Source organism: Schistocerca gregaria, chromosome 2, assembly GCF_023897955.1.
Source record: "Schistocerca gregaria isolate iqSchGreg1 chromosome 2, iqSchGreg1.2, whole genome shotgun sequence".
Classification (NCBI taxonomy): domain Eukaryota; kingdom Metazoa; phylum Arthropoda; class Insecta; order Orthoptera; family Acrididae; genus Schistocerca; species Schistocerca gregaria.
The window spans coordinates 854,457,497-854,482,311 of NC_064921.1; the positions used below are offsets into that span (position 1 = coordinate 854,457,497).

Here is a 24,815-nt window from a genome sequence, read left to right on the forward strand (position 1 = left end):
GATTCTATTGGTTGGTTAGCTGATTTGGGGGAGGGGCGCAACAGCGAGGTCGTCGCTCCCATCGGATTAGGATGGATAGGTAAGGAAATCGGTCGTCCCCTTTCTAAGGAACGATCCCGGCATTTGCCTGAAGCGATTTAGGGAAACCACGGAAAATCCAAATCAAGCTGGCCGAACGCGGGTTTAAACCGTTCTCTCGAATGCGAGTCCAGTGTGCTAACCACTGCGCCACTTCGCTCGGTTTTGCTGCTGTATTTTATGTAATTGGGAAACATTGTGCACCAAGCAACCGCTATATTTTACTATTTTTAGGTCTGAAAATGGCCACAGTTGACCGAAATTAATAACCTGGTTAATCAACTTTTGTGATGTGATGGCTGGATTTATAACAAAACAATTTTTTTTTTTTGATCGCATGCAATTTAATTGCGAATATGTCACAACTACGAACTAAAAAATTTTTTTCCCTAAAAAAAAAAGTGATTTTACAAGGGCTTATTAGAGGCATTCAGGTACAGCCACGGGAAATGTCTGCAGTTACGTTGTGATCCAAGTTTAGTTCTGGTTTTCACAAATGTTCAATGTGCCGTCCAACGAACTCGTAACTGCATATTCTGTGTCTTTGCCTTTATTAACGCTAAGCTGATAGTCCTGTAACACATCCTAAGATTTCTTATGTAGGCTGCGAGCTGACTTCAAAAAATGTTACACATTATTAGGACTGCTATGTAACTTCTATTGAATACTGGATTACAGTTCAAAGTGACACAGACACGTGAAGCATTTTCAAATTAGGCGTCACGTCTCTACAAACAACGTTCAGAAAGTTGTACCAATCGCTTAGCTCCTGACGGTCATTTCCTCGATTGCCCGGACGTTGTGGTCTGTGGTCGATGTCGACGACCTCCCTTCCCGAACAGCACGTCTCTGCGGCCTCGGTCGTATTGGCTCCATTTTACCACGGGCCTGAGTAGTTTCCATCCACTTCTGTCGTACTGCAGTATCATTGTTGTGTACGAGTTCTTCTGCTGTTTCTCTGTCATCGCTGCTTTGGTAGTCATTATACAGTTCCTCACATTCTTTGCGGTCTCCTGTAGTTATGTGCTTTTTTGCTTTACTGATGACTGCTCCCACAAATCTTTTATAGCTATCAGCAGATGGACAGATCCATCCCAGGCATTTATCGAGGTCTTCAGAGTAAGCTTTCCAATCCGCTTTTTGTTGGTTCCATCTGGAACGAGGACTTGAGGTTATCATTGGAATACTTGTGCCGATTTCTACTAGGACTGGACGGTGTTGACTGTGAGAGAAATCTGCCAGAACATTTCTGCTTGTGTTGACCAGCTGGTGATTTTCATCAGCTGTGACAGCTGGGTCGTACTCTCGTTTCCAAGCTGCTGATCTGAAGGAACCACGATCTTTAGCATCGAAAACGAGGTGCATTTTGTTTTCTTCTGCCCAGTTTGCTAAGGCTTCGCCATTTGTATCAGTTGTTCTGTATCGCCATTGCGTGTGGTGGCTGTTAAAGTCCCCCACTAAGACCGCGGGATGGCGGTGTGATTGGAGAACATTTGCTGGCCAGGCGGATCCTGGTGGTTTGTAAATGTTACTTATTACCAATTCACCTATTTTGATTATCACAGAGTGGATATTGCCATTTGTGGAAGTGGATTGCAGGTGAGCGTTCTCTATTTTATTTTTGACGTATGTTGTTACTCCATAGGCATGGTGGTATGTTGCACCAAAGATAGCATATCCTGGTATTTTTCCTCTGGAGCGTAGTTGATCTTCGTTATCTGTGTGGGTTTCCTGTAAGGCAACCACATCAATGTTGTCCTTAGTCAATAACTTTTGAAGAATATGGCATTTGGTTTTACTAAAGCCCTCAGTGTTGAATTGGCATATTTTAATACTTGTTCCAAGTTTCCTAGATGCTTGGTCCTGAGAAGGGCTCTTGATGTGATTACGAGTCATTTCCTCTCGATTATGAACTTCTCGTATAGCCAGGAGATCTAGAACGATTGTCTGGCTGCCAGTTTTGTTGCCTTCTTAGCACCATTCAGGGGTCACATGTGGAGCAAATTTCAGGTTTACACCCACGGACGTGAATCAACATCGACTCCCATTACGAAGTGAACTACGCAGGTAATCAGAGATCAAATCTGTAAGGCGATTAGGTAAACTTGGTTCTCCGTTCACAGCTGCTCAGTAGGGGTTTTCGCTTTGGACAAAGATCTAGATCTACATATACATTTATACTCCGCAAGCCACCCAACGGTGTGTGGCGGAGGGCATTCTACGTGCCACTGTCATTACCTCCCTTTCCTGTTCCAGTCGCGTATGGTTCGCGGGAAGAACGACTGCCGGAAAGCCTCCGTGCGCGCTCGAATCTCTCTAATTTTACATTCGTGATCTCCTCGGGAGATATAAGTAGGGGGAAGCAATATATTCGATACCTCGTCCAGAAACGCACCCTCTCGAAACCTGGACAGCAAGCTACACCGCGATGCAGAGCGCCTCTCTTGCAGACTCTGCCACTTGAGTTTGCTTAACATCTCTGTAACGCTATCACGCTTACCAAATAACCCTTTGACGGAGCGCGCCGCTCTTCTTTGGATCTTCTCTTTCTCCTCTGTCAACCCGACCTGGTACGGATCTTACACTCATGAGCAATATTCAAGTATAGGTCGAACGAGTGTTTCGTAAGCTGCGTTTAAACTTTCAGTGAAGCTCTCTTTCCTTTCGCAGTAATTTCCTAACTTTGTTGTTGAACCATGGTGGGTTTTTCCCGTCCCTCACAATTTTACTCGGCACGTACCTGTCTAAAACGCATTTTACGATTGCCTTGAACTTTTTCCATAAACACTCAACGTTGCCAGTGTCGGAACAGAAATTTTTGTTTTGATCTGTTAGATAGTCTGAAATCTTCCTTCTATTACTCTTGCTAAACAGATAATCCTTCCTCCCTTTTTTATATTCATATTTACTTCCATATTCAGGGATGCTGCAAAGGCCTTATGATCACTGATTCCCTGTTCTGTCGAAAAGTTCGGGTCTGTTTGTTATCAGTAAGTCCAAGATGTTATCTCCACGAGTTGGTTCTCTGTTTAATGTAAAATATCAAGAAAATCAGCAGTTTTGTAGTGTTGTATATCAGGTGATGATGTTTCGGAGTTAGCTACATTGCAAGTCGGCTATCTGCAAGAGCAGATCGTAGCTGGCATGCACAGATGTCGTCTACGGACGGCCGCGCCGTCAGCGCTGTGGCACGCCGCAGTGTAAGCGACACGGCCACGCAGTTCCCGTGGCCAGGGCTGCATAGCAGGCAGCCTGCAGTCACGCGATCTTTTTTAGTCGCACACTAGCGTGCGCGGGCGTTTCGGATTGTCGGTTTTCCTACCCGGCAAGTTTCTTCTACAGCAAATACGTTGATTCACATGCTGAAGCAGCGTGCACAATGGTGCTACAACTTTCGTTATACGAGGAACCACTAAGACATAGAAGTATTTAGTAGTTCAAGTGTGCAAGGACAGAGGAAGAACTCTGGCGGTAGCGACTAATCAAGTCCATGGCGGGAGGTACACAGTACCACTATTACCGATTTTCTTTCCTGTTCCATTCGCTCACAGGGCGAGAGGAAAATGACTGTCTGTGCACTAGCATGACAGAAGTCATGGAATAGCGGTGTGTACACATACAGATGGCGGTAGTACCGCGTCCACAAGGTATAAAATGGCGGAGCTGTCATTTGTACTTAGGTGATATACACTGAAGCGCCAACAGGCTGGTATAAGCATGCGTATTCAAATACAGTCAGAATACGGCGCTGCGGTCGGCTACACCCATATAAGACACCAAGTGCATGGCGCAGTTGCTAGGTCGGTTACTGCTGCGACAATGCCAGGTTATCAAGATTTAAGTGAGTTTGAACGTGGTGTTATAGTCGGCGCACAAGCGATGGGACACAGCATCTCCGAGGTAGCGATGAAGTGGGGATTTTCCCGTACGACCATTTCACGATTGGACCGTGAATATCAGGAATCCGGTAAAACATCGAATCTCTGACGTCGCTGTGGTCGAAAAAATATCCTGCAAGAACGGGACAAACGATGACTGAAGAGAATGGTTCAACGTGACAGAAGTGCAACCCTTCCGCAAATTGCTGCGGATTTCAAAGCTGGACTATGAGCAAGTGTCAACGTGCGAACTATTGAGCGAAACATCATCGATATGGGCTTTAGGAGTCTAAGGCCCACTCGTGAACCCTTGATAACTGCAGGACACAAAACTTTACGCCTCGTTTTAAACACGAATGCATGGTTCAGTGACCGTTTATAAATTAAAGTTGAAACAAATGAGCCCTCGGTCACAATTTTTAGTCTTATTAACCACGTTTCAACACTTATATGAGTGCCTTCATCAGAAGTTAAATGTTTAAATTGGCCTATAACATAACTACAGATTTATGGGCAAAGAAAATTTTTTATACAAAAGTGTAAGTACTGACAAACAATACAAGACAGAGACAGTACTTACATGTCACGTATAAAATAAATAACAGCCCAGAAGGGCTTTAGTCGCAACGTTTTTTCAAAAAGAATGCATGAAGCCGAGCCACTATGGGCTGCTCATAACTGTAAAGACACAGGTAGCAACGGACTGAGGCGCCCGCGTTAACAAGTGCGGGCAGGTGAACATGACACCAAGAGTGCCATCTGGTAGGCTATTTAGCATTTAAAATATAGACAGCTGAATGTTAGAATAAACAGTATTTAGTACTTGAACTCACAAGCAAAGTTTTATATGACAACAGCACACATGGTAAAATTTTGCTTATGTAAAAGCATAGAAATACAGTTTGAAAACTGAAAACTGATTAACAGTACAAAAAGAAGCAGTACTAAGACGTAACATATAAAATAAATATAAAGCGAAACAGATTTAGTCACAATTTAAATTAAAATGTGTGGAAAGCAAGCCACTAGGGGTTTCTCGCAAATGTCGTGCTTCAGACTGAGGCGCCCGCGTTAACAAGTGCGGGCAGGTGAACATTGCACCCAATAGTCACGCCTCAGTCTATAACGTAAAAGATTTAGAATGCAGTTCAGACACCAAATTGTTTTCATTGGACATCAAAAATCTTTATACTAATCTCCCTGTACAGGAAACGCTTACAACCGTAGTAATAAATTTACGTAATTTCAAAAAAGATTTTTCAGATGAACAAATCGCTTTGTTTTTATTTTATACGTAACATCTAAGCACTGCTTCTTTTTGTACTGTTAATTAGTTTTCAGTTTTCAAATCGTATTTATATGCTTTTACATAAGCAAAATTTTACCATGTCTGCTGTTGTCATATAAAACTTTGCCTGTGAGTTCAAGTACTAAATACTGTTCATTCTAACATTCAGCTGACTATATATTAAATGTTAAGTAGCCTACTTATATTTACGCCTACCAGATGGCACTCTTGGTGTCATGTTCATCTGCGGGCGCCTCAGTCCATTACTACCTGTGGCTTTACAGATATGAGCAGTCCATAGTGGCTCGCATTCAAGCATTATTTTTGAAAAAAAATTGTGACTAAAGCCCTTATGGTCTGTTATTTATTTTAATACGTGACATGTAAGTACTTTCCCAGAAATTTGTAACTATGTTATAGGCCACTTTAAACATTTAAATTCTGATGAAGGCACTCTTAGAAGTGTTGAAACGTGGTTAATAAGACTAAATATTGTAACCGAGGGCTCATTTCTTTCAACTTTAATTTATAAACAGTCACTGAACCAAGAAGCCATGTTAAAAACTTTACGATTTTTGCCTGCCCAAGCATCTAAGGCTGCCTCGAAACATAAAGATCTAAAGAAGAAACTATTAAGTACAAGTATGGCCATTCAGCTTAATAAGCAATGTGAAAAAAAGGGAACTATATTAATTTAGCTACTAGTAAGAAAGATCCCAAGTTCTTTTGACCTATCATTAAAAATTCATTTCTGATAATGTTAAAAGCTATATGCTAAAAAAGACCATCTTAATGAAGAGGCATTTATGTCACGTATTTTGATACTCAAAAATTAAAAAAATGTTCAAATGTGTGTGAATTCCTAAGTGACCATACTGCTCAGCTCATTGGCCCCTAGACTTATACACACCCAAGCCCGAGGGAGGACTCGAACCTCTAGCGGGAGGGGCCACGCATTCCGAGACATGACGCCTTAAACCGAGCGGCCACTCCGCGCGGCTCAAAAACTTACTTATCAAAACCTACAGGGTACTTCTCGTTCACCTAGAATCATGAAATTATCCAGAAGCAAGGTTTCACAGTACAAGTAAAGGGAAAATCTGAAATTGTTAATTTGTAATTGCATCAAACGAAAATAAAATGCTGTTATTGTCACTTGTTATCCGACCTCGCAAATCGTCAATATCCTCGATTTCCGGTATGGATAAACCGTCTGCATACATTGTTAAGTATATACGGAATGGTAGAGTCCTACTTGGTTGTGGCCTGTTTTACTTGAATTAATTTCCTTATCTTGTTTACCATTCAGTGTGATTTTTACTCCTAGATATTTGTACTCTTCAGTATGTGTAATAGTTCTCATAACTCCTTCCACTGTCAAATCTTTATTTGTTCCTCCTATTACCAAGTCAAGTATTTAGTTTTATTCGTGTTGTACCAAAGCCCCCCCCCCCCCCTCCCCCCACCATCTGTCCCTGAATTTTCTCACTATGAGAGTACTGAAGGGCAATCTGTTTTAGTTGTTAAAAACCATTCAAGAGCCAAGATCGCTCAAAATACTTTTTGTTGCTGTTAGTTATCCGCCTTGAGCTGACTGCAATTTAATCAAAGTAATTAATAAGAATACACCATACGCGTTTCGCTTTTATTCATAAAACATTTTCCGTAGTTATTCTGCAAATTGGATACATACGTTTATAAATTTTTTGTTCTTTTAGGCTAAAAACAGCGTTTTGTTTATTAAGTTGGTGTGCAAGTAACTTACGATGTTTCTTTACATATTCTGCTCCTTCCGTCCTTACTAGCAGCGGTCGACATTGAAAGATTTCATTCACATTTGCACCTGGCAGTTTTTGCGATTCTGCAGTATTTCTTGGGCTGCATTATTTTCACTTTTGTAACCTGTTTCTCATTCGCACAAATGGAAACGTCGTGTGGCTGGGGCCTCCAGTCGGGTAGACCAGTCGCCTGATGCAAGTCTTTTGAGTTGACGGTAACAGTGTTTATGTCTGTTCGTTGGTTTTCGTTCACTTTGTGAGTGTTGTCAACCTGTGAAACTACTTCTTTGTGTGTGTGAGAGTTAGTGAAAATTTGAGAAATTGTCTTGTATGTTAGGTAGAGACGTGAGAGAAATGGGGTGGGTTGCCAATTCTTTTCTTCTTTTTTGTTGGGGGGGGGGGGGAGGGGAGGAGGGAGTAGTGGCGATGGGCCTGGACGGTGATTACAGGACAGAATCTGGGAGGAGATGTTAGTGGTAAATGGAGCATGTAGTTATATATTTTATATTAAGTGGTCAATCAGTATAAGACTGTGTGGTTTTGCCAGGCCGGAAACGTTATGGTACGCATTTCTCCTCTTTACACGAGGCATCACAATAACGTTTCACCAGCCAGCGCCTGTAAACTGCTGTTTGTGTATGAGAAATCGGTTGGAAACTTTCCTCACGTCAGCACGTTGTTGGTGACACCATCAGCGCCAACCTTGTGTGAATGTTCTGAAAAGTTAATCACTTGCATATCACAGCATCTTCTTACTGTTGGTTAAATTTCGCGTCTGTAGCACGTCGTCTTCGTGGTGTAGCCATTTTAATGGCCAGTAGTGTATTTTTATTCGAGACAATCGCTTTCAACATTCTTTGATGTTATTGTCAGGTCTTAAACTTTTTTTGTAGTAACACGTGTTCGTTTTACCCTTTGTAGGAGGACCTAAAGATGACAGGTAAGACTGCTGAAACGGGTTGTCTTGAATGAAACATACATTGTGCGGCGATGGCTCTTAAGTGGTTCCCTGTCTTTGGCACAATAGTTTTTGTGTAACGTTCTTGTTTAGTAATCCGGCACCACCTGTTCCGGATTTTTTTTTTATTAACAACTAAATCCAATTCAAAAGTAATAGCAATGTGCATAAATACAATACTAGGAGAATGGATGATCTTCACTATTCAAGATTAAATCTAACTTTGGCACAGAAAGGGGTGAATTATACTGCCGCTAAAGTCTTTGGTCACTTACCAAATAGTATCAAAAGTCTGACAGATAACCAACAAGTATTTAAGAAGAAATTAAAAGACTTTCTGAATGACAACTCCTTCTACTCCACCGAGCGAGGTGGCGCAGTGGTTAGCACACTGGACTCGCATTCGGGAGGACGACGGTTCAATCCCGTCTCCGGCCATCCTGATTTAGGTTTTCCGTGATTTCCCTAAATCGTTTCAGGCAAATGCCGGGATGGTTCCTTTGAAAGGGCACGGCCGATTTCCTTCCCAACCTCTCGAGCTTGCGCTCCGTCTCTAATAACCTCGTTGTCGACGGGACGTTAAACACTAACCACCACCACCGCCACCAATACCTTCTACTCCATCGAGGAATTTTTACATATAAATTAAGAAAAAAAACAAAAACCTAAGAAATATTTTTTAAAAAACATTAAAAGAATAAAAGTTGTTATATCAACTTAATTATGTTGTTAAATTAACTTAATTATGTCATTTATTGGAAAATTTGACTCGTTCCACATCATTACGAAATATCGTCTAACATTCTGCGTGGTTTCTGTTTGTTCTATATCGTGTCTCCCTACCACTTTCACACAACGACGCTCTGAGCGTGTTTTTTAGGGAATTGACTAGTTTGAATCTGGGACCTGTTGCTGGTAAGGAGACGCCAGACCACACATTACATGTAGAATTCAGAAGAATTCAGTGAGGCTAGCAATGATATAACCAAATACTTAATGATTTCAGCGTCAGCTCCACTGCACTCCCCGTAAAGGAATCTTAATACTAACTAAATTTAGTGGAAGGGGTTCAAGTCTTTCCTATTTATAGTTAGCTGGCAAAATACCGTCGAAAAAGCATTTAAGTTTACCATTGGAAATTTTATTCTACTCACAAAACATTGTTTATAAATTGCACTATTGATAAAAGGAAGTGTTTTAATACAGGATGGTAAAAACCAACTGCGTTCAACAAAAATATGAACGAATATTCCCTGAATGGATTTCCAAGTTCTACAATGGATCGAAGGATGACCTATGCCATATCACATCTATAATCTAGGTTTAAATTAAGTTTTACAAAAGAAAAAAACTATCAAAATGGTCTACAGTGACCCTCAATTATCTTTAATTACTTATGTAACTTGTCGTAAAGTACTGTGGCTTCTCAATAACTATATAACAGAAAAATCATGGCGTTTCAGAGTTTTACTTCAAGTGGCAAATGTGAACACCATGAGCTTTAATTGACGATCTACACTAGTATTACGCAAAAAGGGGTGTAACAGATGAGACTTCTGCAGTTCTGAGTGAAGCTTTATGTGATGTTACGCGGCATCGCGTGCGTTCATTACCTTGTCGGTGTTCGTCAGGGGGCAGCGGGCAGCACAGCGCCACTCACCTCGGCATCTCGGAAGCAACTCTCTCCTAACTTCTTCTTACTACAATTTACCGAAGTTGCTTTAAAAAAAAAAAACTATCTGGCTGTGTTTTCATCTGACCAATCAGGGTCTCAATGTTAACCTTAAGCTTAAGCTCCGCCTACATAAATTCTGTCTATCCAATGAGAAATGTTATACTTTTCGTGGTGGGGCAATGTTTTATAAAGTTTGCAACATAACAGAGACGCGAAAAAGTCTCATGCTAAAACTTGCAGCTTGTGTGGAACTTTTAGTGTTATCGTAAGATCTATACTTTTCTTCTGGAGGGCTCTATCTTTTAACATGGGCTGGGGGGTGGTCCTGACGTACCAGAGACGCGAAAAAGTCTCACGCTAAAACTTGCGGTTGGGGTGGCCCTTTTTGTGTTATCGTAAGATCTATACTGTTCTTCTGGAGGGCTCTACCTTTTAACATGGGCTGGGGGGTGGTCCTAGCGGTTAGCTCTCAACGTGGGTGTCCGTCCCTTATCGTAGGGCCTTCCAGCTTAACACGCTTCTGCTCTCGGCTTCTGTTCTCATTTCTTCCCTCGGAACTGCGTCTGTCTCACGGTGGGAAGGTACGACATGCATTTAGGCATTCTTGTATTAGTCTGTGGTATTCCATTTGCTCACTCGGTACTTGTATTACTTCGGTTAATTTAATGCCACGATTTATTCGGAGCTATGTGACATACTACTGGATTTGCTTATCATGTCAGGGTTTTCATGGAAGGTGTTGGATTTGCCTGACACCTTACAATCGTATTCATGATCCATGGAACTAGTATTAACCTGATGTAATCCGGTTCGCAGGTTCCTGTGATGGCGGTGTGACGCCATGCGGCGCGTGCTGTGGCTGTGCGCTGTGCTGTTGTCGGCGGCGTTGCCGCGCCTCGGGAGCGCCGGCGCCGTCGCCCGCCTGACGGACGCGCCCGTCGGCGCCGACTGGCTGCCGCAGCCCGACGAGGAGCGCGACGAGGCCGGCCGGCCGCGGCGCATCGTGCCCAAGTCGCTGTTCGTCGCGCCCGGCCGCCAGTCGCAGCCCTGCTCGTCGGGCTACCGCTCCGACGGCAAGGGCCGCTGCGTCAAGTTCCTCTGGGTCGACCGCAGCGTCCACCTCAGTTTCCTCATCAGCCAGCTCAACGGCCAGTTCGGCGGCGGCGGACCCGGCACCTCGGCGAGCAAGATCTCCGACGACATCAACAGGGTGGACCGCAGTCCGCTCCGGGTGACCCTCGGCATCGCCACTGAGACCATCACCACTCCCGATGCCAGTGTCGAGCGGATCGCTGCTTGATGCTCCCACTTATTCGGTGAACGATGTGTCGAACAGAACCCAGTGAAATAACTCACTGTTTTACAGTTGTCCACCAGTTTTACAGGCATACCTTGTTGAGAAACGGTAACAATAATATTCTTCCAGCAGTAGTCACAAATTGCTGCTGAACTCTAGTCGACATTTAATTTATCGAGGACGACACTTTGACAGTGTTCGTGTGTATAGAAAAGAAAAGGTTAATGACCAGTCAAAAGTATTACAGACTGAATGCAATGATACAATCATGTCATACACTGTAAGGCACAGTAGTGCCGGCTTTTAAATATATAGTCTTAGGTAAATAATAAATTACATATATTAAACACAGATAGCTGACAGATGAAAAAGCGACTATCTATCAGAACATATAAAACATGGGAGAAAATGCAGTAGCATTTCTCTCGAATTCTAATTTCATCAGTATTGTCAATATGGTGCTTCTGTTTCTTAGGTCCACTAGTCAGTCGTTTCTCACCATTCAGGAGAATGAAACCTGTTTTCTTACTGTATGGAACATATTCATTTCTTAGTAACTAAGTTTCTCTATTTTATAATGTGTTGTTATATTTAATTATGTTTTGAAGTTGAAATAAAAGTTTTCTTTATTATTTCTTAATCATAATAATTTACAAGCAGCTAAAATTTTTCTCTATATATGAATTTAAAATAAGAACTAAGTTGATAACAAAACAATAAAATTGTGTTTAAATCCATAACAGATTCCTTTGCCGTTGTTTGTCCCCTTTATTAAGCTAAACAATACTCTCGTTTTTGGTGAACAAAATTTATCACTTCTTTAACAGTTTTGGGTTTCGTGTAGAGTAATCCATTGGTTTCCTTGAAGTTCGGTGCAATACGATCAAGGGAGTAGAAAGAGCCCCATGTAATAATATATCACCAGTTTTGGAATAACTCATTACTTTGAAAGTACTGATTGTGCACAAGCGAGAACTAACAATAACGTGTCGTGCTCACTCGTGGTAGTGCAGTGGGATACTACTCTTCAAAGATTTAGGCATTTTAATTGCATCATCACAAATCATATATTCGCTAGTAAAATTCGTCACAAATAATCCATCACAATTCTGGGAAGGATAGTGATACAAGTACTACAACACTAGAGAAAAAATTACTTTAATTACACGTTATTTAAGCTGCCGTTGTCTCTCAAACAAGCTGAGTATACACAAAAAAAACTTTTGATTATTTACTAATTAACATGAAAATTGCCATACAGGTAGTAAAGCAATTCTTAAATGTAACTCCCAGTCATTTCTTCTGGATAAATCTTTCTGTTCCACTGATTTTTTTATTTCACAAGTGGTAATATGTAAAAAAATTAGTTTTAATAGTAGTTGCATTAAAAAGTGGCTGGTTGCCGTATTTTTTCAGTAAAATATCATTATCCACGGCCACGGAACTCATCAGTCCAAATAAAATGGACAAATTGTTATTGAACATGTTCATTAACGTTAAATCTAAGGCAGTGTACCTTTTACAAACTTGTAAATGGTCAGCACAGATATATTGTTTTAATAGCCTACAAATGGACAGTTTCCACATGATTTGGTTGGAGAAAAGACCATGACCATCTTCCTCTGTCACTCATTTCTCACTACGCTAGTGCTGTGTCTCTAGTGAGATCAGTATCGACGAGACAACTCTAATCTTTATTCTTTTCGCCATTGTGCTTTTACAGAGAGAGTCGAACCAACAGTGAACACATAGTTTCTTGAATTTTGGAACGTAATATTCGTTACGTGAAATGTAATGTTAAACTTAGTGCATATGAGGAACCATATTTGCATATTTACTTATCGGTACATGCTAGACACTGTCAAATCCTGTTCTGTATTGCATAAAAGTGTAATTTGGTCAATACAAAACTACTTTTTAGTAAGAAATTCTACTTTGTATTGCATAAAAGTAAAATTTCCTCAATCCTTAAATACTTTTTAGTAATAAATTATATCAGAACATATCATGAAGCTACATAAAGAATTTTCTTTCTTTTAAAATACCAAGGTGGCAATTTGCTATTACTAATAACTTTTATTTAGTTTATATTGAACAAAGAGATGACTGTGGCTGCCTTCACCTGAGGTATTAACATATTGCAACGATGTGTAGGAAGATATCACTTAGCTGTCTTTTTAAAAAGAAACTTTTTACAAACTCAATACTTTACGGCATGCTGGTTGTTTTGCACGGATGCATCTGCATGTTCTAGCGTTAGCCGACATTAACATTGTGAAAACACAGTTATAGTCCTTTAAATAAACAAGGTCATTCTATAACAGTTTTTTTTACTTTAAATACAGGGTGTTCAAAAGTCATTCCGCAGTGCCGTATGATTATTTGCCGTATGATTGTTCTCCTGCCTGGGTTTTTCAACGAAATAATAACGCACAGCGATACTGCAGTGATATTCTGTACCCATTCATAGGAGAACTTGTGTTAAGTGAAATACTGAACGGTTATTTTCAACAAGATGGTGCAACGCGGGTACAGCTCGCGTTTGAATGTCACTGCTTGCTGATGTTTTTGATGATCGCTTAATTTCACAGGGACTTTGGCCTCCACGATCGCCTGACCTAACACCACCTGACTTATTCTTCTGGGGTCCAGCGGCAGCAACTGTCTATAAAAACCATCGATGAATTGAAAATTGCAATATCCACTTTCATTGCTTCTGTTACAGAAGAAATGTTACAGCTTGTATTTGTAAACATTATTAGACGAATTGAATTGTGAATTCAACAACTGGGGGGACACTTTCAACATTTAATGTGAAACTCTGAAAGTAAAAATGAATATTCAATAAATTAATTACTTGTATTTCACTGAGTTTCATTTCGGTACATTTACTGCGGCATACGGCACTCGCGGCTAACAATCATACGGCACTGCGCAGAGACTTTTTGAACACCAGTTAAACACTCTAGTCTCTAAGCAGAGAGCATACCCTGGTAAGTTACTTGCCGAGAAGAATGCGACGACAACGAGAGAAGAGGTAAAACGGAATGTAGAACCCCATCAACGAGTATCGCTCAAATTCTTAAACACAAATTTCTATTTGCTCATACGTGTCTTCGTAAAAGAAATAAGTAAAATCTGGAGAGCTTCGCTCCCTCCCTCCCCCCCCCCCCCCCCTCTCTCTCTCTCTCTCTCTCTCTCTCTCTCTCTCTCTCTCTCTCTCTCTGTGTGTGTGTGTGTGTGTGTGTGTGTGTGTGTGTGTGTGTGTGTGTAAAAGTAAGTTACTTCCTTATTCATATGCAATCATAAAATGTACACAACTGGCCATTAAAACTGCTACATGTAAATTGCAATATGAGACGCTACAGACGCGAAATTTAACCGACAGGAAGAAGATGCTGTGATATGCAAATGATTAGCTTTTCAGAGCATTCACACAAGGTTAGCGCCGGTGGCGACACGTACAACGTGCTGACATGAGACAAGTTTCCAAGCGATTTCTCAAACACAAACAACAGTTGACAGGCGTTGCCCGGTGAAACGTTGTTATGATGCCTCTTGTAAGGAGGAGGAATGCGTACCATCACGTTTCCGAATTTGATAAAGGTCGGATTGTAGCATAACGCGATTGCGGTTTATCGTATCGCGACATTGCTGCTCACGTTGGTCGAGATCCACTGACTGTTAGCAAAATATGGAATCGGTGGGTTCAGGAGGGTAATACGGAACGCCGTGCTGGATCGCAACGGCCTCGCATCACAAGCAGTCGAGATGACAGGCATCTTATCCGCATTGCTGTAACAGATCGTTCAGCCTCGTCTCGATCCATGAGTCAACAGATGGGGACGTTTGCAAGACAGCAACCACCTGCACGAACAGTTCGACAACGTTTGCAGCAGCATGGTGTACTCAACGACGAACCTGGGTGCACGTTATTTTTTCGGATGAATCCAGGTTCTGTTTACAGCATCATTATGGTCGCATCCGTGTTTGGCTACATCGTGGTGAACGCACATTGGAACCGTGCATTCGTCATCGCCATACTGGTGTATCACCCGGCGCGATGGTATGGGGTGCAATTGGTTACACGTCTCGGTCACCTCTTGTTCGCATTGACGGCGCTTTGAACAGTGGTCGTTACATTTCAGATGTGTCACGCCCCTTGGCTCTACCCTTCATTCGATCCCTGCGAAACTCTACATTTCAGTAGGACAATGCACGACCTCATGTTGCAGGTCCTGTACGGGCCTTTCTGGATACAGAAAATGTTCGACTGCTGCCCTGACCAACACATTCTCCAGATCTCTCACCAATTGAAAAAGTCTGGTCAATGGTGGCCGAGCAACTCTCTCGTCACAATACGCCAGTCACTACTCTTGATAACCTGTGGTATCGTGTTGAAGCTGCATGGGCAGCTGTACCTGTACACGCCATCCAAGCTCTGTTTGACTCAATACCCAGGCGTATCAAAGCCGTTATTACGGCCAGATGTGGTTGTTCTGGGTACTGATTTCTCAGGATCTATGCATTCAAACTGCGTGAAAATGTAATCACATGTCAGTTCTGATATATTTGCCCAATGAATACCCGTTTATCATCTGTATTTCTTCTTGGTGTAGCAATTTTAATGGCCAGTAGTGCAAATTCCAGGTCTGTTGTTATTCGAGTTTATACAATATTGTACACAACATAAGGACGACGGTAACATCCTCGTAATGTGTCACCGTCATAACACAGCTCCATGAAATGTAGACTGTACACTGAAAAACTGCTACAGTATAGCAGACTAGGCTGACACTTTTATTCAAAGAAAATAATTACACTGAAGGGACCGCAGTTCGTGGCTGTCCCCCGGACATAACAAATTTGTCAAGCTGTTCCTAACAGGGTGTGATCATTCGGACGGCCGTGCATGCTCTGCCAAGTGCTCCCACGCTGGCCACAAGGTTGGTACGGAGTTGCTGTGGGAGGGAGTTTTATTCCTCCACCAGAACGGTTGACAACCGATGTATGGTCGTTGGTGCATGTGGATGTACTGCAGTACATCTCTCCAACGCATTCCTCACGCGCTCATTGGGATTTAAGTCCATTCGGCGAAAATCCTCTCGTTCCAAAGAATTTCTCCACTTGCCCTGTTCGATGAGTCGCGCGCTTGCAGCTATAAAAATAATGTCCGCCCCTGGTAGCTGAGTGAGGTCAGCATGACGGAATGTCATACCTATCTTCCCGGGTTCGATTCCCGGCTGTGTTGGAGATTTTCTCCGTTCAGCGACTGGGTGTTGTGTTGTCCTTATCATCATCATTTCATCCCCATCGACACTCAAGTCACCGACGTGGCGTCAACTCGAAAGACTTGCACCAAGCAACCGGTCTACCCGACGGGAGGCCCTAGTCATACGGCATTTCCATTCATAAAAATGTCAGGGACGAAAGCAATCCTGAAAAGATGCACACATAGAATGTGTACAGCATTACAATAACGTTGACCGGTGACTACACCGTGTTCAAAGATTTGTTAGTCAGTGTGCACGTGCAACATTATGCTTCCCCACACCATAACATCTGGTCCATCAAAACATTCATGTTTGACAATGCCAGACGTAACCTCATATGGCGAGAGGTTGGAACACATAAAGCACCCAGGAACACTGTCGAAGATGATCGTTTTGACGGACCAAGTTGCAGAGCATGCCTTGCCGTCAGTGGCGATCACTCATCCTGCTAAGAACCATGACGGGCCTTTTGTACTGTCCAGGAGAGCATCATGAATCACGGTGATTTCAGCGTAATCATTGTCTTTGAATAAAACTGTCACTTCTCCTCTGCTCGTTGGTTATTTTTTTCAGTTACACTATGTGATCCAAAAGTATCCGGACAGCTGGCAGAATATGACTTACAAGTTCGTGGCGCCCTCCATCGGTAATGCTGGAATTCAATATGGTGGTAGCCCACCCTTAGCCTTGATGACAGCTTCCACTCTGGCAGGCATACGTTCAATAAGGTGCTGGAAGGTTTCTTGGTGAATGGCAGCCCATTCCTCACGTGCTGCACTGGGGAGAGATATCGGTGTCTGTCGGTGAGGCATGGCTCGAAGTCGGCGTTTCAAAACGTCCCAAAGATGTTCTATAGGATTCAGGTCAGGACTCTGTGTAGGCCAGTCCACTACACGGATGTTGTTGTCGTGTAACCACTCCGCCACAGACCGTGCATAATGAACAGGTGCTCAATCGTGTTGAAAGATGCAGTCGCCATCCCCGATTTGTTCTTCAATAGTGGGAAGCAAGAAGGTGCTTAAAGCATCAATGAAGGCCTTTGCTGTGATAGTGCCACGCAGAAAAACAAGGGTTGCAAGCTCCCTCCATGAAAAACACGACTACATCATAACACCACCACCTCCGAATTTCACTGTTGGCACTCTATACACTGGCAGATGACGTTCACCGCGCATTCGCCATTCCCACACCCTGCCATCGTACTGCCACATTGTGTATCGTGATTCGTCACTCCACACGACGTTTTTCCACTGTTCAATCGATTAATGTTTACGCAGCTTACACAAGCGAGTAGTCGCTTATGAGCAGCCGTTCGACCATAAAATCCGAGTTTTGTCACCTCCCGCTTAACTGTTATAGTACTTGTAGGGGATCATGATGCAGTTGGGAATTCCTGTGTGGTTGTCTGGGTAGATGTCTGTCTAGTACACATTACGACCCTCTTAAACTGTCGGCAGTCTCTGTCAGTCAGCAGCAAAGCAATTCCTGCGGGTATCCCTTTTTGATCACCTCGTGACTCCCCGCTCGCCACTCAGCGTCTCTGTGGCTGCAGTGATCAAGAAGATTTTTGTACACCGCCGTAAACTGTCAAATGCTCCTGCCATGTTTACTCTGCTCTGCAAATCTTAAGTGCGATATATACTGAAGCGACAAAGAAGCTAGTATAGGCATGCGTATTCGAATACAGAAAACTGTAAGAAGACAGATTTGAGGTCGGCAACGCTTACATAAGCCAACGAGTGTGTGGCACAGTTGTTCGATCGGTTACTACTGCTACAATGGCAGGTTATCAAGATTTAAGTGAGTTAGAACGCGATGTTACAGTCTGCGAACGAGCGATGGGACACAGCAGCTCCGAGGCAGCGTTGAAGAGGGGATTTTCCCGTACGGCCATTACACGAGTGTACCGCGGATATCGGAAATCCGGTAAAACATCTAATCTCCGACATCGCTGAGGCCGAAAAAAGATCCTGTGAGAATAGGACCAACAACGGCTGTAGAGAATCGATCAACGTCACAGAAGTGCGACCCTTCCGCAAATTGCTGCAGATTTCAATGCTGGGTCATCAGCAAGTGTCAGCGTGCTAACCGTTCAACGAAACATCATCGATATGGGCTTTGGGAGCCGAAGGTACACTCTGAAACGTCCCCTTAGAAAAAATTATGAATTACTGTGCTGATAAACCACTTACGTTATTTGATTTTCAAGCAACTGAGCAAAACTGAACGTACTCAGACGTTTCTCTACTTACTCTGATCAACACTTAACTGACACACGTAATTATTTTTTTTTTTTGCCTAACGCAATCTGACTTTCAATAATCCCTACAAAAGAATGGCCCTGACTAACTATAACCTATACTTTTCATGAATCAATTACCTCACAAAAACCTTCGTTACTCGAACTACTGCAATACAGCGAGGGCCAATATTACCAGCTAAATAAAAGATTCTAACTACTGAAGGCACTAACTACTGATAGGCATACTACGCAAATGAAATATTTTGATAGAGAACAAACAATGTATTTATCTCAATAACATTCAAAAGTCATCATATATCAGTTCATTATATACAGTATTACAAATTTACTCTTTCTGATGGACACACTTCCAGATCATCCGCTCTCAAAACTCCGCCATCTCTCTCCCCACATCCACCACTGCTGGCGGCTCACCTCCAACACCACATCGCTACGCGCTGTTCACATCCAACTGCCACACAACAATAGCGAATATTCCAACAATGCCAACCAGCCACAGACTGCACACAGCACAGCCAGTGATTTTCATACAGAGCGCCACGTGACGTTACCAATATAAAAACCTAAACAACCTACTTACAAGTGGTGTAATGTTGACGAATGCACGACACAAAGCTTTACGCCTAGCTGGGGCGCGTCAACACCGACAGTGGACTGTTGAATGGTTCAAATGGCTCTAAGCACTATGGGACTTAACATCTAAGGTCATCACACCTATAACTACTTAAACCTAACTAACCTAAGGACATCACACACATCCATGTCCAAGGCAGGATTCGATCCTGCCACCGTAGCAGCAGCGCGATTTGGGACTGAAGCGCCTAGAACCGCAGGGTCACAGCGACTGGCAGTGGACTGCTGATGACTGGAAACGTGTTGCCTGGTCTAACGAATCTCTGTTCAATTTGTATCGAGCAGATGGACATGTACATATGGAGACAACCTCATGAATCCATGGACCCTGCATGTTAACAGGGGACTGTTCAAGCTGTAATGTTGTAGGGCGTGTGCAGTTGGAGTTATATGGGATCTCTGATACGTCTAGACACGACTTTTGACAGGTGGCACATACGTAAGCATACTGTGTGATCACCTTCAACCATTCATGTGCATTGTGCATTCTGACGGACTTGGGCAATTCCAGCAGGACACTACGACGCCGCCGGCTGGTGTGGTCGTGCGGTTCTAGGCGCTTCAGTCTGGAACCGAGTGACCGCTACGGTCATAGGTTCGAATCCTGCCTCGGGCATGGACGTGTGTTATGTTTTTAGGTTGGTTAGGTTTAATTAGTTCTAAGTTCTAGGCGACTGATGACCTCAGAAGTTAAGTCGCATAGTGCTCAGAGCCATTTGAACTACGACATCCCATACGTCGAGGATTGCTACAGTGTGGTTCCAGGTACACTCTTCTGAGTTTAAACACTTCCACTGGCCACCAAACTGTCCACACACGAACATTATTGAGCATATCTGGGATGCGTTGCAAGGTGCTGTTCAGAAGAGATCTCCACCCCCTCATACTCTTTAAGGATTTAGGGACAGCCCTGCATGATTCATGGTGTCAGTTCCCTCTAGCGCTACCTCAGATATTAGTCGAGTCAATACCAAGTCGTGTTGCGGCACTTATGCGTGCTCGGGGGGGCCCTACACGATATTAGGCAGGTTTCTTTTGCTCTTCAGTATAGATAAAGTACCATAACCGTACAAGTACTATGTGGAAATGAATGGAAGTGTGGGGGTATTTTGTCTTAGTCGTGTCCAGAAAGCTGGAAGTCACACTGTGTGAGGTCAGCGTGACTGTTGTGCCTAATGGGGCTGGCCCCGCAACATGAGGCAGTTCAACAAACGGGAAGAGGCAGAGTATAGCAAACAGTGAGCAGTTACAGTGCACTGTTCTTCTTTACAACATAGCCCGGGGACAACATTTGGATGACTTCACGCATGGATGAGTCATCGGGAGACTGGAAGAATGATGACGAAGTGTGCACTTCTGGCATGAGAGCAGATGCAGTCTGAGTAATAAGTCTGACGTACCATCATACGGTGGCCGAGCTGTTCTAGGCGCTTCAGTCTGGAACCGCGCGACCACTACGGTCTAGGGGACTGATAACCTCAGATGTTAAGTCCCATAGTGCTCAGAACCATTTGAACCATTTGAACCATCATACGGCGAAAGGTGGGAACACGTACAGCAATCAGGAACATTGTCGAACATGTCGTTTTGGTAGTCCATATGTAATGATATGGGGAGGCATTATGTTGCATAGGCGTACCTCCAAATCTTTGAACACGGTACATTCACCTGTCAAGGTTACTGTGACACTCTAGTCTGTCTTTTCAAGGGAGCATTCGGCCCTGACTTCGTTTTTATGGATCAAAATGAGCGACCGCATCGAATAGCGCGTGTGGAGGAGCTTTTGGAACGGGGGGATTTCTGCGAATGGACTGCCCTGCCTGTTCCCTCCATTTAAATCCCGTCGATCAAGTGTGGGAAGCGTTGGTGAGATGTATTGCAGCACATTCATATGCACCAACGACCATACGGCAGTTGTGAACATAGGTGTTGGGGAAACATAAACTCCCAATACAAGAAAGACTTACCAATTTTGTGGCCAGCAAGCGAGCACATTTCAAATCATGCGCTGTGTCCGTGGTGATTACATGCCGTGTTAAGAACCATGTCCCGCATTTGTAACATTCAGGGGACCATCATGAATCGCAGTGACTTGAGTGTAATTATTGTCATTGAATAAAAGTATCATTTCTGTTCGTATTTCTTTCAGTTGTCTTCTGACCTGTACTTTACTGTAGCAGTTCTTTCAATGTATGGTCCCAGTTTCATCGCGCTATATTACTTGCGCAGTACCAGTGGCCTTGCTGCATAGGTAACACCGGTTTCCGTCAGATAACTGAAGTTAAGCGCTGTCGGTCTTGGCTAGTACTTGGATGGGTCACTACCCGGGTCTATCCAGTGCTGTTGTCAAGCGGGGTGCTCTCAGTCTCGTGGGGCCAATTGAGGAGATACTTGACTGAGAAGTAGCGGCAACGGTCACGAAATCTGACAACGGCCGGGAGAGCGGTGTGCTGACAACTTGGCTCTCCAATCCGCATCCGGTGACGCCTAAGGGCAGAGGATGACGCGGCGGCCGGTCGGTGCCACTGGGCCTTCATAGTCTGTTAGGATGGTGTTTGTTTGGTTTATCTTATTTCGCAATGTCACGTCATGCGTAAGTTACTTTAAACCTTGACTTCTGAACTCCATAGCATCAATAATGCCATTGAATATTTGTTCTGTTCTTTTAACTATTCGAATCATTTATTTATTAGTTACTTTGTTTTAGTCTGTTATCTACACTCATGCTCATAAATTAAGGATAATGCTGATACATAGTGAAACAACGTTCTGGTGGGCGATTTGTGCGTTTAAATCACCTCGGAGTATGACCATGCGGTGCAATTTGACCTGCGGTCGTCGCACGGTGGCGCTGGCAGCAGTCTTCATACGCAGAGGTGTGTTGGTGCATGCGAGTTGGAGCAGCGAGTAAGTGTTCAGACATTTTCAGACGTGCTAATGGTGATTGTGTGTTGAAAATGGCTCAAGGAACACATGTGGATGACGTTATGAGAGGTAGAATTAGGGCGACTGGAGGCTGGTCAAACATAGCAGGTCGTAGCATGGGCTCTCCGTGTGCCACAAAGTGTGATCTCAAGATTACGGCGACGATTCCAGCAGACAAGACACGTGTCCAGGGGCTACAGTACGGGACGACTACAGCGTACAACACCACAAGATGACTGAAATCTCACCATTTGCGCTCGCAGACAGCCACGGAGTACTGCAGGTAGTCTTGCTCGGGACCTCATCGCAGCCACTGGAACAGTTGTCTCCAGACACACAGTCTACAGACGACTGAACAGACATGGTTTATTCGCCTGGAGACCTGCAAGGTGCATTCCACTGAGCCCTGGTCACAGGAGAGCCCGTAAAGCCTGGTGTCAAGAACAAAGTACATGGTCATTGGAGCAGTGGTCCCAGGTTATATTCACAGACGAGTCCAGTTATAGTCTGAACAGTGATTCGCGCTGGATTTTCATCTAGCGTGGACCAGGAACCAGATACCAACACCTTAATGTCCTTGAAAGGTGTGGGATGGGATCATGATTGGTGCACGTACACCCTGTATGTCTTTGATAGAGGAACTGTAGCAGGTCAGGTGTATCGGGGCGTCATTTTGCACCAGTATGTCCGCCCTTTCAGGAGTGCAGTGGGTATCACCTTCCTCCTGATGGTTGATAACGCACAGCCCCACCGAGCTGCCATCGTGGAGGAGTACCTTGAAACAGAAGATATTAGGCGAATGGAGTGGCCTGCCTGTTCTATCGAGCACATCTGGGATGCTCTGGGTGGACGTATCGCTGCACTTCTTCAAACCCCTAGGACGCTTCAGGAGCTCCGACAGGTGGTTTGGTGGTGTGGGATGGGATAGTGATTGGTGCACGTACACCCCTGTATGTCTTTGATAGAGGAACTGTAGCAGGTCAGGTGTATCGGGACGTCATTTTGCACCAGTATGTCCGCCTTTTCAGGAGTACAGTGGGTCCCACGTTCCTCCTGATGGTCGATAACGCACGGCCCCACCGAGCTGCCGTCGTGGAGGAGTACCTTGAAACAGAAGATATTAGGCGAATGGAGTGGCCTGCCTGTTCTCCAGACGTAAACCCTATCGAGCACATCTGGGATGTTCTCGGTCGACGTATCGCTGCACTTCTTCAAACCCCTAGGACACTTCAGGAACTCCGACATGCAGTGGTGCAAGAATGGGAGGCTGTACCCTAGCAGCTGCTCGTCCACCTGATCCAACGTATACCGATCCGTTGTGCGGCCTGTGTACGTATGTATGGCGATCATATCCCATATTGATGTCGGGTTACATGCGCAGGAAACAGTGGCGTTTTGTATAACATTTGTTTCGGGAAGGGGTTTCTCAACTTATCACCAATGCCATGGACTTACATGTCTGTGTCGTGTATGTTCCCTATGTGCCTATGCTGTTAGCGAAAGTTTTGTGTAGTGCCACGTTGTGTGGCACCACATTCTGCAATTATCCTTAATTTATGAGCATGAGTGTAGATGTGGAAGACTGGGGCGGAGTGGAATACTACGGCAGAACGGACTCAGTGGTCTAGTTTTGTCTACGTGCGCTACAGTGCGCCAGTGCGCTCAGACACACAAGTGTTAACAAAAAAAAAAAAAACAAAAAAAAACAAAAAAAAAGTCTGTTACGGTTTGGTATGCTTGCACCTGTTGTCGCGCTCTAGTTACGTAGTCTGCCTGTAAAAGTGAAATAATTCGCTGTTGTCTTATAACTTTCCGGACTAATGTAAGTCTGTCATTTTTCTTTTCTTCACAGTCAACGTTAGGTACACCTAAATCAGCATGTTCTTAATAATCCCGGATCTACGATAGTTCCGAACCGGGGTAAATTTGATAGTGGCGGCCTCCCCCTCCTGCGAATAACATGTAAGAGATGTTATTCGATCTTAAGTGTACCAAAGAGCAGTGCCACCCCACTTCACATAGCATTTTTCTATCGTACGTCACTGTGTTTCGCTATGTGAAATTCAGACTTTGTATATTTTGTGACAGAAGTTATCAAACCTTTCTTCAGGATAGTGGAAATTAAAATGTCCTGTGGTGCACCTCCTGCTTTCAGTCGGCTGGTATGACATCCCACCCCTCTTTAAAAAAACTCACAATTAATAATGGGTGCGACTATTTGTGGCTGGGAGAATAACAACTCTTCAGAAAATTTGCACTCTTTATTACCTAGTAGCTAATAACTTTCTCTTTTGTGTGACATAAAATTAAATATATTGTTGTTATTGTTGTGGTCTTCATCCTGAGACTGGTTTGATGCAGCTCTTCATGCTACCCTATCCTGTGCAAGCTTCTTCGTTTCCCAGTACTTACTGCAACCTACATCCTTCTGAGTCTGCTTAGTGTATTCATCTCTTGGTCTCCCTCTACGATTTCTACCCTCCACCCTGCCCGCCAATACTAAATTTGTGATCGCCTGAAGCCTCAGAACATGTCTTACTACCAGGTCCCTTCTTTTTGTCAAGTTGTGCCACAAACTCACCTTCTCCCCAATTCTATTCAATACTTCATCATTAGTTATGTGATCTATCCATCTAATCTTCAGCATTCTTCTGTAGCACCACATTTCGAAAGCTTCTATTCTCTTCTTGTCGAAACTATTTATCGTCCATGTTTCACTTCCATACATGGCTACACTCCATACAAATACTTCCAGAAATGTCTTCCTGA

At 43.6% G+C, this 24,815-nt stretch overlaps 1 protein-coding gene across 1 annotated transcript in view; it reads left to right on the top strand.

Moving 5' to 3' along the window:
- Positions 1-13,273, top strand: part of LOC126335222 (uncharacterized) — a 99,023-nt gene extending 85,750 nt beyond the window's left edge. The window contains exon 2 of the mRNA XM_049998257.1: positions 10,472-13,273. Within this exon, the coding sequence (XP_049854214.1) occupies positions 10,497-10,955 (459 nt within the window). The 5' untranslated portion in view covers positions 10,472-10,496 and the 3' untranslated portion in view covers positions 10,956-13,273. The remainder of the gene's footprint in view (positions 1-10,471) is intronic.
- The last annotated feature ends 11,542 nt before the right edge of the window (positions 13,274-24,815 follow it).